The sequence below is a fragment of the Candoia aspera genome, chromosome 2, assembly GCF_035149785.1.
Source record: "Candoia aspera isolate rCanAsp1 chromosome 2, rCanAsp1.hap2, whole genome shotgun sequence".
NCBI lineage: Eukaryota > Metazoa > Chordata > Lepidosauria > Squamata > Boidae > Candoia > Candoia aspera.
The window spans coordinates 71,864,363-71,880,385 of record NC_086154.1 but is presented as its reverse complement, the minus strand read 5'-3'; the positions used below and the strand labels follow the sequence as shown (position 1 = coordinate 71,880,385).

At 39.4% G+C, this 16,023-nt stretch overlaps 1 protein-coding gene across 2 annotated transcripts in view; it reads right to left on the bottom strand.

Moving 5' to 3' along the window:
- Positions 1 to 11,297, bottom strand: part of ANXA6 (annexin A6) — a 45,205-nt gene extending 33,908 nt beyond the window's left edge. For both annotated transcript variants that reach the window (XM_063292181.1, XM_063292182.1), the window contains exons 1-2: positions 11,134 to 11,297; positions 5,554 to 5,608 (exon numbers count right to left, since the gene is read on the bottom strand). In XM_063292181.1, the coding sequence (XP_063148251.1) occupies positions 5,554 to 5,571 (18 nt within the window). In that variant the 5' untranslated portion in view covers positions 5,572 to 5,608; positions 11,134 to 11,297. The remainder of the gene's footprint in view (positions 1 to 5,553; positions 5,609 to 11,133) is intronic.
- Between the last annotated feature and the right edge of the window lie 4,726 nt (positions 11,298 to 16,023).

Genomic DNA, 16,023 nt, shown 5'->3' with positions numbered 1-16,023 from the left:
TTTGAAGACTTGAAAGCATAAACATAAAACCCTAAATTTCTTTCTCCCAGAATTATCAGAACACCTATTCTACCACTTTCTCCCCAAACTAACCCGAGCTACAATATTTAATAGGACTGAGGAGTTAGTAAACATCTCTCCTCAGCCTTCTCTTGTTCAGCTAAAAATAACCAGTTTCTCTAACGACTCTTTGTAGGATTTAGCCATCTTTGTCACTCTTCTCTGCGCTCTTTCTAGTTTCTCAATGTCCTTCTTGTATTTTGGTAACCAGAACTGGACATAGTATTCCAGTGCAGGCCAGGTCTAACCAGTGCACCATAGAATGGAACTATAATTTCCTGTGATAATATGACAATAAGACAGCATGTAGCTGGTAGCTCCAGGAACTGTTGAGTTCCTTCCTCTTAGGAATTTCACTAAAATCTAAAGTTATATGGACTTATAGTAGACATATTTAAGCTGCATTGGAGTAATAGCTAAAGTAGTTAGCTCATATGATCCAACAGATATTCTTAAGATTTTACAAAGCTCAATCTAGGCAAGCATTTCAGAGCTGTGGCATTCCCCACCCCCAATCCTGAACATTCATGTACATTCACGATAAGTGTCATGGTAAGTAAGTTATCTATCAGGGGTATTCCTGCAAAAGAGAATCTAGCATTTTGTATTTTCCCATTGGGAGAGTTAGGTAGAGGTTAATGTAGAATAATGCATGAAATAGCAATGCAGATCAGTGGCAAAGTTGTTTGCCTCATGTGGGCCACTGATGTTCCATCACATGATCTGAAAGGAAGGATGGAGCAGTTCTCTCCACAGGTATCAGAGGTTCAGTGTTACTCAGCCCTTCCCTGCTCCAAATCACAATAAAATCTGTAGCAGATCTATTTTCAGGAAGAAACTGTGGTTTCCACAGTTTCCCAACCGCTTCTCACTAGATGCAGCCTCTCTTAGAATCCTTTCTGTAGGATGATAAAGGTACACGTAGAATGATAAATGATACTTTGGCACATACAATTTCTTCTCCATCGCCCATCTCCTTGAGGGGGAGATGGGCAGTGATAAATTTGACAAAACAAACAAACAAACAGCTGTGGCAAATACTTGGCTGCATATATACTTAGAAACACATACAAATGGGACAGTCAAAGGGTACAGCTGATTTTGATTTCTGTGACTGTGTTGAAACTTCCAGCTTTCACATTTATGGGAACTACCATGCTCCACATTTGTCTGTATCACAATTCTTTTACTTCCCTAGTTTGTACCAGGCCTTAGGCTAGGAACTACTCATTTGAAGAAGCAAATAATGGTGTGGAAATGACTATGAGAAAACATAGATATGACATTGGAAAAACCTTAAAGGATCTGAATAACAGGCTCCAATTGAAATCTCAGTCATATAATTAAAATAGATTCTCCTTCCCCATATCCCTTCCTTGACATCTGTGAGTCACCCTGGCTTTCTGACAGATGGCCAGAGCCTTGAAGTTATAAATAGAAGAACTACTTTGTCCTGGATTCTTCTATTCATAATGCCAACTTCTTACACAAAGTGTCATGTTCACTGTTTCAATGTGCACTGTACATCGTAACGTTTCACATGCCATGGTGCTGACGCGCGTTTCTGTTGGGAGGGAGCTGCTGTGAAACCTTGTGCCAAGCTCTGTATCTATGTTCATTTCAATGGAATGTGTTTGGGTTATGTGCTCTGCTCAAGGACTTTTCCTGCAGACCATCAGAAGCCGTTAGGAGCACCTGGGATTGTGAGCCTGGGAAGATTCTACGGGGGGAGGGATCTCGTTTGTACCGAGGCTTTTTGGTTTGCATTTGGCACGCTTTTTCCATTCTCAGCTTTCTTTGTGATCCTGCATACTATTCTTTAATAAATCAGATATCTTTGTGACCCTGCTTATGAGTCTGATGATGTTTTAGAATAGGCAATCCTTACACAATGCTTGTGCCATGCCTGTACATCTTCACCTCTTCTAGGACCACCACAAAAAGAGCAGAACCCCAACTCTGATACACCGCCATCTTTCTTTCACACTGTAATTTCCCTTCACTTACTATACTTCCGTTTTCTGCAATATTTGTCAAGAGATTCAAAAATGAGTTAGGGTGAATCATTTCTCAAGTACTCTCTCCCTCTTACTGGGGTGCATTAATAGAATACTCTACATAACCAGATAGGGAAACCTTGCAAATCATCTTCCTAAGATCTCCTATGCACATACTCAAGGTTGTTCTTGTCTTAAGGGACAGGGTTTGCCAAGCCTTACAAGCTTCAGTTGTGTTGTGCTATTTTTATTTACTGATATGTCTCAAATGTCCTTGAGCGTACCTATAAGAAAGTGACGCAATCTGAACAACTTCAAATTGGACATTTGAAGTCCCGCATACAGTTCCAAGTGCAATTTTCAGGCTATTATAGCACAGTGGTTCTATCCACTGCATCATACAGTTAGACTGGTCACAAGAAGGAAGGATGCTTCAGGCATATCCACATTCTTTAACAGATGTGACTACACAAAACAAATAATACAATCCTTCTCTGTAGAACTTATACAAGCACCTATTTTATACTGGATTTTATACATTTTCTTGCACAGCAAGTACTTTAAAAGAAGCACCCTAGTAATATATAATTGTTCCTTTAACACCTCATGTTATCTAGGATGCACTTTTTCAACTGTCAGGCGGTACGTGAGTCGCATCCCCACCAAGTAAACTTAATCTAAGTAAAAAAAAAAATCTGAATCACGTATGGCAAAGGATTTGGCACTTGAATACACCCTCAAATAACAACTTTCTACTTATCAAAACTTGGTATGTCTGATAGAAGGTAGTACATTTTTGCAACAAGAGGAAACCAAAAGGTTCTCAAAATTGTGAATATTGCCAGAAAGCAATCTTTTTCATTATTTGACAAGCTGTGTCAGCGCCTTCTGGTATGGCAAGGGAACATTCAGCTTTTCAAAATAAGAGTACATACTAAAGAAATAATTAAATAGTAACTGTAATGCAGGAAGATTACCACTGGTGATCCAATGACACTGCATATGGCATTCCTCATTATTGTTAGTACTTAGGCTGGACATAAAACAAAATACATAATCACGATTTTTGTCACACAATCACTTTTAAGACTTACAGTGTAACAGAAGGAAAAGAAGTGTGATCTGAGGAAAGACATATGGCGACATTTGGTGCACTATAAATCAATTAACTGGGACGCTATCTGCATGACCTCAGCTGCAGTTCTCAAATCTTAGTTTTAATGCTACAATTTTATGCATTTTCAGATATGGATACATTGCCCCAAAATGAGCTTTTGCTCAGGTGCTTGGAAAAACTCCCAAGATCAGCATGGACTTCCACTAAAACACTGAATACACAAAGCTTTCAAAAGTTCAGATATACAACTCTGTAATCTCCATAGCATTAGTATCTCTTTAGAATTTTCATCTGGTAGACCTGGACTAGCACAAACAGAAATGTAGGCCCTAATGTCTGAATGCATCTTGTTCTGTTCTGTACCTATGCATTCCAGTCAAACTTTGCAGCTTATTGTCTCCACTATCATAGGCATGATACTCTGAAGATTTTACCCCCAGTACTCTTACATGGTACCTAAACAAGGAAAAGATCAGAGAATTCTTATTTTTGCAGACAGAAAAATTAAGCCTAGGGAAAATCTATGATACTATGTCTTGGTCCCACACAGAGTCTTGTAAGAGAGTTTTACTGTATAGTTAGGGTCTTTGATTTTAGAACCCAAAACTCAATTATTACTTTTTTTGTCAATAATTTATCACTTTCAGTTCTTCTATAAGTATCCTTGGCTTCTATCTTTGAAAGTAAGGTGAAAATATGACTTTTTCCTAGATACAAAAAAAGACTCTTCCTAGCAAGAACCGTCCCTAACAGCTAACTGTCCTCTCACATAATACAAGCTATGTGTGAATTTGTAGGGACTCTGATCCAGGGAATTTCCAGAACAGCTTCTTGCCGAATTTATCAGAGCCCCAGTGCTAATGGACATACTAAATGTAGCTGGGCAGGAAATGGAGATAGAGACCACTGAGTTCTGCTAGAAGGACTTGCAGCCCTTCAAGGGTTTGCACTTTTCCACTGAAAATGCACCATTTTTAAGGAATGGTAGGGAATATGAAACTGCTTGTACTGTATAAGTTTATCTCTCACAAGGAAGCTTCAAATGTAGAAATGTATGAGCAATAATGGTGACTGCTTGAAGAAAGCTTGCATTCCGAAGCAATGCAACCATTTCCACACAATTACGACACCCAGGATTCTGCTTCCCTGCCTCTGACTTGTGTCTACCTAAACAACACAACTGTATTTTAATGTGGTGTATTTTGAGACTTCTGTTGGACTCTCTTCATTGCTTGCTACCCAATCCTTTTTTTTTTGCCCTTTTAATACTGTTCTGAATGTGCTGACATCTTCTGACTACTTATGCCCAGATCTAATAAAACTGCAGGAGGTACCTCAATTGTTTTAATCCTTGTTGTGCATTATATTAATTCTCTGTGGTAAGTTTTCATAGCCTACTTCAAAAGAGACATTCCCAGCCAGAAATTTCTAGGAGTTTCAGTTGCCCCATAACTGGAGGATCCCATATCAGGAAAGGTTGGTCTGCACTGTTAAGGCATTGTGTTCAAGCACCCTGCACTCATTTGCAAGGATATCCTCTGGTAATGTACAACTTCTTTGGTGACTCAACAAATCAAGCATCTATCTGCCCATTTCCACACTAGTGGGAACCATTGCTCTGGTTCTATACCACTAATGAAGAGAAAAGTATAACCTGACAGTATTACAGAGTAGTCTGGAAAGTGACTCTCTATTTCTTGTTTCCCCCACTTCCCTATGCTACTAGCTCCTAGGATTCAACACAGCAGAGATTTCAAGTTTAAGTCTAACATATTTTGTGTTTCGACCTAATGCTTGCTGCTGAAGAATTTAACTGTGCTCAAGATCGGATTTATTAAAAAGAAACAACCCACCACCAGTAGAAAATTTGTTAGATACATCAGAAAGCAGAAACATTCAGAATTAGGATTCATAAACCAATGGGATATCAAACTCCTGCCCTGCATAAGGAGCACTGCACTTTTAGGAATCAGACTGATTGCCTACTTCATATGCTTATCTGTTTATGGTTACAAGCCCTAGAACAATCTTCTCTGATATATTGGACTCATTCCCATAATTTTCAGCTCAGCATGACCACTGCACCCACTGTGCAACAACTGTTAGGGTTATCCACATTTTGAAAATGATTCCAAACAAGTGCTTTAGTTCTTGTGTGAGCACAGCACCTCTCTGCTACTCTTGTGCACTAGCAAAAAAAAAAAATGTGATGCTGCTTGAAGGAGTTTTAGCAGTAGACTCTTTAAGGCAGTCATAATTGTTTTTCAGGCTCACATGCCTTAATGAAGAGCAGAAAGGTTCTGTGCTCATGCAAGATCTGACACACCACTTCTGAGTGTTTTTCAAAGCATTCATAACTAGATACCAAATATTTCTTACCTTTCCTTTGTTTGACATGTTTTCTGTCCCAATATTACAGAAGAAGTGTGGGATGCTGTAAATGAAAAAACAACAACAACCCTTAGTTATTCTTTAAATGCATTGTTCTAGAAGTGCTTGCTTTCTGTGAGAAATACAGAAATAAAACCTATGGGGAAACTACATAGCTCATATCTGCCTTCCCTACCTGGCTCACTGCAGTTGAGTTGCAGCTACAACTCCTCAAAATCTTGGCTAACTTTGGAAAGGCTAATGGAATTTGTAGCCCCAATATATATCACATGTATTTGAATAGGAATATCAACCCATCTTTCAACACCTTGCTTTACTGCTCCAGTGCTGAGAAAGGCATATAGCATACATTCAGGGGTGATTTGCTATTTTTAGATATTATTTTTATACTTGTTGACTCTTGACATTTACTCTGAGTTCTTAACATTTTGGGTTTGGCAAGATGTGTCTGATGATAAAGCCCTGAAAAAGAATTACGGATGCAGCAAAAGACAGTCTCTTGAAGTCACATCTATTGAACAAGTCCAGGTTTTTTTCTGTTGAAGTATTTCTAAATTTAAGGAAAGGGCAAGCAAAAATCCAGGATTAAGGGAGGCAGGTCAGGATCAGCTTGTTAAATACAAAGAGGTATATTTTTTTCCACTTTGTACAGCTGCATGACAATCCCTGCAAGCATCACTAGTTGTCTAATGCATGTGGCCTCTCCAACTAGTAAAAATGCACAGCAGGTCGTCACTGCACTGCAGTCAGTCTACTGGGCTATCATCCAATGAGAAGGTAACCCTTGAGGTGTTTAGCAGGATTGCTGCGGTGTAAAGAAATAAGGCACCTTCTCCTCCCAGCTGACTCCTTGCATAGCTTCAGCATTTCACAGGAATCCATAAAAATATAATGGTGCACGCAGTAATTTATCACATTAAGTAACATACAGGACACACCAAGGCATCCATGAGCATCACATATCAGCTGCATACATACATTAGATAGTAAGTACATTTTCTATAATTTAACATGTATCTGCTATACTAGCTACATTGCCTGGTTGGGCCTATTATGGTGGAATTCAGCCATGAATGCTCTTTTGGATTGGGCAGCACTCCTACAAGAAATATACTACTGAGTTCTCATATCATACTAAATCACAATTTATTTTAACTAGCGTTTGCTGAATAAGCCATAGTGAGTTAGATTCCCATGCATTCCAAACCAACAAATCTATTATGACTTAGCAAGATGTGTGAACCACACCTGTGAATTCTCACCTCTCTTAGCCTATAAAATCCTCTGGTACTGTGGAGCACATCAACTTTTAGTGGTGCAGTATCCGTGAGGACTGTCAACACTGGAATATCAACCACTGCTTTGTGCTGACTGATAATACATTTATGAGTATCGTTTATATAAATGGGAGGGAAAAGAGACTGTACTCAAAGGAAGGCGAGTTGAATACTTCAGTTGATCTGATTAAAACCATCAGCACTTCTTTAACTGTGCTGGCTATTAAGATAGGAAAACCTCAGCCATTCAGGTCATCCCTAAAACAAAACAAAACAATGTAAAAGAGATGAGCTGAATATGAAAGACATGTTTAACAAAATTGAAGTTTTGCAGATATTTTCATAAAAGGCCCCTGCTATCCATTTATCATTCTTGTTAGAATGTGTGCATTCTTCTAATTAATGTTGGTGCCGTTTTTACCTTAGTTCTACTAGAGAGCAGGCACGAAATTTTGCCTTCACTCTAGCCTAGTTTTAGATACAGACATGTAACCAAATATGAGTAGCTACATGGCACATACATAAAGCTAAATCAGAATGAGGGCTATATATTCTGCTTTCACACAGACTATGACCCGGTCAGTACATGCCACTGTACCACCTTCAAGGCTCCCAGTGGTGAACAAAGTATGATTATACATCCATAATACAATTAAAACATCTAGAGTAAATTATATATTAATGAAACAATAGTGAAGGATAGTAGGAGATGCAGTTCACTATTAACCGGAAGGCTACATGCAGTGATCCTTGGCATAGGTTTTGCATTATGCAGCCAAAAAGAAAGAAAAAGAAAAGGGATGCCAAATAGCAGTGTGATCCTTATCTGAAGTTGGTTGAACAACTCTTTATCCTGCTTACAGATCTCCTGAAGGACAGCACAAAAAGAATTTTTTCCTTATAGTTAATTAACAGGGTAGGGAAGCTGGGAATACAACTTCAGCCTAGATAAAAACTGCACATCCCCTGACATGCTGTATATGGGAGGTAGAGAACTTATGGCCCACCAAATGTTACTGAATTTCAATGCTCAGCAATCTTGGTAAGCAGAGCTAATGGTAAGAAATGCTGAGAGTTGCAGTTCAGCAACTCCTGGAGGACCACATGTACCCCATCTGGGTTGTAGATTATTATAGAAAGTAACATTTCAGTGTCTACTTTGCATATCTCCCCAAATGTGGTCAAGAAAAATCAGTATGAAGGGAAGCACGTGAGGAATGCCAAAACATCTAAGGCAACAGAAACAGAAAACAACTGAGCCAGGCTGAGTGGAAAACAGCAGCTGTACATCTCCACAGCTTACTGAATAGGCTTGTGGGAAGCAAACAGACTGTGTTGTGCTTTAGGACTTCTGGTAAGAAAGATTTGGCATTGATCCATCAAGGATGACATATTGATCAAGTGAGACTGTTGCTCTGCTCAGAATATTAGAATTTAGTGGCAAGAATGTTTGTGAAAAATTAACATTTCTAGTTTGGCACGCACACAGGCTATTTCATTTCCTGTCCCAAGTTCATATTTTTATTATCTAAAATTATGTGCCTTGCATATCATGTTGCCTGACTGAGAAAACTCATTTGCATGAGATTTCAACATGACCAGAGAAAATAAAAGCATCTTGTCCAAATGTTCACATTCAGTAAAACAGAAACTGGTGGGAATTAAGGATGACAAAACCATCCTGGTGTCTAATAATCCTAAATCACAGGACTAAGAAACTCTTCCTCGAGTACATACTTCTCAGTACTTTGATGGAGATATTCTGCACTCACATAAAATAGAATGGAGCACACCAGTATTGTCATGACACAAATATGCACTACTGCAGGGAAAGCTGCACTGGGGTGAGGATATTAGACAGGAATCCATTATGCCTGCTCTCATTTTTGCCAAATTTAGTGATTCTTTTTGTCTAGCAGGGCTAGATTAACAAGAACTAGGCTCCTATGAAGTGTTATATCGCCACTTTTCCATTTGGAAGGAAGAAATCAGAATCCTTCCCCTCCACTGATAAATACACAAAGGTGTTTAAAGCTAGGTGAACTTATGTCACTAAATGGTAAACAGGAGCCACTGAAAGGAGAGGCCATAAAACGTTACAACAGCGGTCACCAGAGGTACTTCTGAAATAGGTCTACTGTACAAGGTTAGAGTGAAAATTCCACTCACAAAGATATTGCAACATACCAGGAGGATTCATTAAAGCAGACAATGAAATTGTAAGTCTGGCTACTCTCATTAACTGATGCCAAGAAAGAAACATTGACCTCTCTGTTCCCAGATTCATTTGGGGTTCTGCAAGTTTAAGAAACTGGATATGGTCCAGAAGGACTGGTCTCAATTCTTTTTCAGGAGTTTAAACAGTAGTATTGAAAGCAGCCTCTGATAAATGATTTGCCAGCTTAAATGAATGAGATTGCATCTATGTCCACAAAGGGAGAAAAAGACAAGCTAATAGACTTTAATTAACCTTTTAAGAACTGTCTCAAGATATTTCAAAATAAAAGCTTTTAGTATGATTATCACCCAGCTTCTTTAACAAAACTTTGGGGTAGAGGCAGTCACATATCTTTTTTTATTATTATTCTGATCCTCCCTCCTGTCTCCCTATTGCTTCTTTCCCTTTTCTTACAGAAGAAAATTCAGTAAGAAATTAAATAATAGGAGCAGAGTGTCTTCTGATGACATTCAAGGCTTTTTTCCTGCAGGCATCCAGAGTCTCCATCACAGAAGCTGCAAATTAACTTGCATCTTTTCTCTTTTTTAGTCCCTCCCTGAGAATTGCCTTGTCAGGTCTCTTAAGAATAATGAGGAAAAATTACACAAAGGAACCTTGCTCAGATTTTAAACTATTGTCCCAGCAGTCACTGAACATTATTTTAAACAGCTAAGAAATCTGTATCAAAATGAAGTTTTCATTTCATTTACAAATCAGCAACAGTCTAATACAAAACTTTTTTAGAGACTGAAAGTCATGTACTATAAAAGAAATAATTAAAAATGGGTGTTACCTGCAGCTTCAGAAAACTTCCCAATTTAAACAAACAGCAGCACAGAATTCAGAAGGGATTTTTCCAAGACAGTGTGCAAGAAATATTTTGAGAACTGTACAGACACTGAAGACTCCACCCAGCCCATAGGGAACCAATACAGGAAAGGAGCAACAGAGGCCTTGCAGTTATCATTCAGGTGCCTTCCCAGTTGCTTTGCCAACCTATTTACTGCAAGCATTTTTAACTGAATAGAAATTATTCTGTATTAAATGGGGTAAAGCCTTTTCCAACCTGGCTGGGAATTCTGTGGGGACATTTGGAAGGCAGCAAAGTTGGGTAATTATTTTGAGAGCTAACAAGAAAGAAAAAAGCAAGCAGCAGCAACCTTATAAATGCTATGATTTATTCTTTTTCTTTTTGACCCAGGGACCATGATTACTTAATTCCTACAACTAACAGTAGTCTCTTTGCCAAATATAGTCTACTAAAGTTTGGATAGTAAGGCCAAAAATCGTTTTCCCCCAAGGTTTCAACTATGCCTGCTGACTAGTAAGGAAGAGGAGAGTTTATTTTCAAATGCAACTTTAATACTAGCAGAAATAAAGCCCCAAACAGACAGCATCTGGCTTCCTTCAGTTTATCATTCAGCTTACAGAAAGTTTATGAAGATTTTTTAAGACCCTACAGGTGTAAGGCAACTATTTCACCTCTCGGATTGGAATTTGGTTACAGTTTAAACAAATACCTTTTTTGTTTTGTTTTAATGAAGGGATTCAAAGACTGAATTAAAGCTGGAAAAGACTGCCAATTTATTGGAACCATTTTCACTCACTGGCTCCATTGGAACCATTTTCACTCACTGGCTCCAAATCCCTCAAAGATTTCTTTAGCTTCACGAAGATCATCCTAACCCAGAGCAGGCTAAATAACTTCGTATCTTCTGCTCCCACATTCCACACACGTGAAAGACTTAAAAAAGTAAAAAAGAAGGCAAGAAAAAGAAAATGTTCTCTGTGAAAGAGTCATCAACCCTCCACAATGAATACCCTGGATTTGAGCCACCCGCACCGGTTCCTTACAAATATGAAAGTTTATACAGGAAAGTCGCTAGCAATGGGTTTTTCCTCCGTGGGTATGTGTGAATCCATGTGGCACTATTCTCCTCTTTGGTAAATAAAGACTGTTTTGCAGCTGTTACCAGTACAGTTGCTAGATTGTCCACATCCTCTTCAGTACACACACGCGCGCGTACACACACACACAAAAGCAGAGCTACAGGCAGGCACACAAATGCTTACTTTGCTGGGCCGAGGCCTTTTCTGCTCCCTAAGGCTGTTGAAAGGAGGAGGCCGCAGGATCCACCGCAAGGCAACCGGGCTCTTGCTAGGGCAGGGAAGCAAAGGCTGGCCGGCCTCGGTGCAATGCAGCTGTTCCCTCTGGGCTTCGCTGGAGCCGTGACGTCATACGCCTCAGAATCTTCCAATTCTGGCCGGCCCTTGGCGCCACCCTCGCCTCCCCTCTTGCGCGCGGGGAGGGGGGGGTAGAGCGACATTTGCTGCAGAGAAACGCCGCGGCTGCTATAGCGGACCAACCTCTTTTACACATCTCTTAACCAGCCGGGAAAGGCGACACCACACAGAGTACATCAGTGAGGAAAATGGCTTGCATAAATGCATCTTGTCTCTGAATTCATGCAATTTTAGGATCGTTTTTCTTTCTCGCCAGGATTTTTTTTTGAGGGGGGGAAGGGGGGTGGTTCTGGCCATCGGTCAGCTGCAGGCTCTGCACGCGGACCCAGCATTAAGGCATATTGAATTCTGTCGAATTACTTCTGAGTAAGCATGTTTATGAGGCTAGGATACAACAACAATACAAATGGGCCCCCTTCTAGCACATAAAATGGACTTAGTCCTCAATAGGATAAAACCTAACCCAATGCTTTTTTCCCCCTTTTGGTGGAAAATGAATCTTGTTAGGTGTCTTGGGTCTAAATAAGAATGCAACCTTTAAACTTAAGTCACTTCTGCTCCATTGTGTTAAGAAACTGATTAGATTTATGCACAGAATATCCAGAGAAAATCACTTGAATTGGTTGGGCATGTTGGGAGAGCTCATCTCAGCACATACAGAGGGCCCCAGGTGGGGGAAGACTGACTCAAGTTATACTATCCAAGTAGGATGATATGAATATCTAAATAACCTAATTAGGACTGGGTCCAGCATCCTTGGGAAGCTGTCACGAGCCCACCAAAGAGATTTGTCCTGACCTTCCCCTCCTTTAATTCTATCTCCATCTAGCATGGATAATGAATAATGCCAGGGAGATGCCTTTTCAATTTCCAGTGTGTCTTTGGTGTAGCATCCTTCTGAAGCACTGAAGAAAATTAATATGGAAAATAGACTTAGCCTGGAAAATTGCTGAGTGCTGCCACATAACCTGCAAGATGGTGCTGTTGCAAAGTTTTTGGGCTGTGACAGTAGCTGCTGCTGCCACAGCATAAGATAGAAAAAAACAAATGATACCCCCTTTTTTTAAAGTGACAAGCTCCCACAAGAATAGCCAAGTTCTATTGGCTATTCAGAAGGCAGAAAAACCCACATGGGCTTCCTTTCTGCTTCCTGCTAAAAACCATCACAAAACATCTAATAATTACCGATGCAAGGTCACTCTGAAACAGTGCCAAAATTTATGGCTTCAATAAGCCTAACAGTAGGGCTGATCCTGCTGCCAGAAGTTAAGGGAAGGCGTACCAGAAAGGACTTTCTTCAAACCTGGAGCTAGTAAGCATTGCACCAGCAGCAGCAAAGAATAAGAGCTCAAAACCTCAGATGGGTCACATGACTTAAATCAAGGGCAACGTCCTACTAAATCTAACTTTCTGACCATATATGGATAACTACAATTTTCCCATTTTCTTAAAGAACAGTTTCTTCTGGCTCGATGAAATATGATCTCTTAGCGTGCCCCCCCAACTCCCTCAGCTAATACCTTTTCATTAAACAAAGCCTAATGCTGAATGTTTTATTCTTCTTCTACATGCTTTGCTTGTGTTTTAGTTTTGAATGCTGGGATGTGCAAACCACAGAGTGCTCACTCTGTGCCAGATGCAGGAGCAGCCATTTCCTTCTCACAGTAACAGCAGCTTAGTAACTAGCATAAATTCCCCCTTGTCCTCTAGGTTTGGCTTTTTTTAAATCTGTTGAAAAAGGAAAAGGCATCTGATTAACCCACAATGAGTGGCTTATTCTTCGAACTGGAGCCTGGAATGGAAAATTCTATTGGGCATCTGTCTAGCTCACATTATTGTAAACTCCGTCTTAGCTTCTCATAACAAGTATATCACAAACACTAACTGCTCATCATTCCAAAACCAGAATCCTAGGTTTAATCCAAAGCAACTATCCTCCTTCAAAGCCACCTTCCCAACCCGGTGCCTTCCATTTATGTTGAACTACATTTGCTGTCCTTCCCAGCAATTATAAACACCAGATTGGGAGTTGCTCCAAAGCACATCTCCGTTGTAATTGTGCTACCTTTTCGGAAAATCTCTTACAAGACATATGTAATGTGATCTCTTTTTAGATCAACACTTATTTTACTTTATGCTGTTTTTTGAGACTCAATACATTTTTATAATAGCATTTCAGAGTTACTATCCATGTTTATTTGGGGATAAGGATTAATGAATGCTTTGAAATAATGAGATTGCTCTACTTCAGACACATTATGCAAAGACCCAGCTCTCAAGAAAAGGCTCTAATGCTGGGAAAGATGGAAGGAAAGAGAAGAAGAGGACAAGCAGCAGTAAGGTGGATGGACTCAATTACAGTGGCAGTGGGTGCACTGTTAGAAGACCTGAAAGACCAAGTTAGGGACAGATTGTCATGAAGAAAATCTATCTATGTGATCACTAAGAGTCAACACCAATCTGATGGCACATAATCAATCTCTTTCAAGGCATACTCAAATCCTGGTGAGTTGGAGACTTTTGGACTGGACACATCCTGGTAGCTTTGGCAAAAGTAGGGTAGCTGAAAAAAGAGCTACCAGATGTTCAAAATGGCTTTAGAAAAGGCCGAGGAACACAAAACATCATTTCTGATGCACACTGGATAACTGAGAAAGCCAAAGAATACTAAATGAAGTTATTATGTGCTTCATTGATTATAGAAAGGTCTTTGATTGTGTCAATCTTGTCAAGCTGTAGAAAGTGCTAGATGAGTATTCCAGAACATCTCATTGTCCTCATGAGAAACCTATATACAAGTCAGGAAGCCACAGAACAGACACAACATGGCGAAACAGACTAGCTCCAGGTTGACAAAGAAGTAAGACAAGGCTGTATACTCTTCCCTTATTTATTCAACCTATGTGTGGAATATATATTAAGAGAATCTGGATTGGAAGAAGATGAAGATGGTTTTAAAACTGGAGGAAGAAACTTCAATAATCTGTAGTACACTAATGACACTACTCTGATAGCCAAAAATGCAAAGGATCTGAAAGCTCTAGTAATAAAAGTCAAAGAGCATAGTGAGAAAATGGGACTAAAATTAAATATAAAGGAGGCCAAACTAATGACAACAGGTAGAACAACCAGCCTTAGAACTGACAAGATATTGAAGTGGTGGATACCTTCTACCTTTTAGGATCAATCATCAAGCAGTCACATAATACACCACAGATGTGCACTTAGTAAAGCAGCCATGAAGGCCTTGGAAAAGATATTCAGATGCTGTGATGTGTTTATATCTACAAAGATCAGAATAACACAAGCCATGGTATTCCCTGTGATATTCTATGGAAGTGAAAGTTGGACTTTGAAGAAGCAGGATAGGAAGAGTATTGATGCTTTTGAACTTTGGTGCTGGAGAAGACTGAGGAGACACTGAGGAGACACTGAGAATACCATGGACAGCCAAGAAAACAAATAAATGGATCATCAAACAAATCAAGCCAGATTTCTCACTCAAGGCACAAATGACCAAACTAAATTTATCATATTCTGGATATATTATGTGAAGACCTAGCTCTCTGGAGAAGGTGTGATTTCACAGTCCAATGCTGTGAAAGTTGGAAGGAAAGAGAAGAAGAAGATGATGAGCTGCAAGGTGGATGGACTCAGTTACAGTGGCAATGGGTGCACCGTTGGAAAACCTGAAAGACTAGGTTAGGGACAGATTGTCAAGGAGAAAATCTGTGTGGTCACTAAAAGTTGACACTGACTTGATGGAACATAGTCAATCAGAAAATAATCACAGTAGCTGACTTCCTCTAGGAGTTTTCAACTTTCAAATCTAGGCTATATCCCTGGAATTCTGTAATACCTTTCCCATCCAAGTACTAACTTAACCAGGCTCTACTTAGCTTCTGATTTCTGACAAGGTCAAGTAGGATTGCAGCCTTAATTTGTCTGGAAGCGATTCAGATAGTCTTACAGTTACTGAATTGCTGATCCTAGTTATTCAGTGAGAACAGTAGTAGCAGCAGCAGCAGCAGCAACGTAGCAGTCTTTCTTATAAATTTTTGTCTGTTTACAAGACAATTTACTTGACAGAAATAAAATCAGATAGGTAGTTCTATGAAACAGATTCCTAAAAATGGAGCCTGAAAAAAAAATTGCACTGAAGCATACTCCAGTTCAGATTTTAGCCTGCCACCTATGTCTATTTCTAGAATACTGCATTCCATTCCTATCCCTCCAGTTTTCTGTTCATTTCTTGCCTTTTTAAAATTAATCTTCATTTTGTGCCCACTAAGAATTGCCAGCCCTTATTCAAAATTCCCACTTTTGTCATATGTATTACAAACTTTGGTGCTTTCTCAGACCTGCTGATGCTTCTTCCTTCACTATGGGTATTTTGGCAACATAAATACCCATACTTGAAAAACTGAGTTTATTGTAATATAACAGTTGTGTTGCCAGGAAAGTAGGAAATTACCAGAATCTTCTATTTGTAAAAACTCTCCTTTCTGATTTAGCATGTTTACAAATCAAAACCCATATCTAGGACCTAAAGTGAGCATCTTTAGTCTGGGTCTGGAGAAGTATGAAAGCAAATAAGGTGTAAGTATAAAGACAGATTAAATGCTAGAAGGCAAGATCAAGAAAAAGCATTAGCCAAATGCATTTTCTGTGCCTGATCAGGAACAACTGAGAAAGAACAGCTGGTTTCAGGTCAACTGT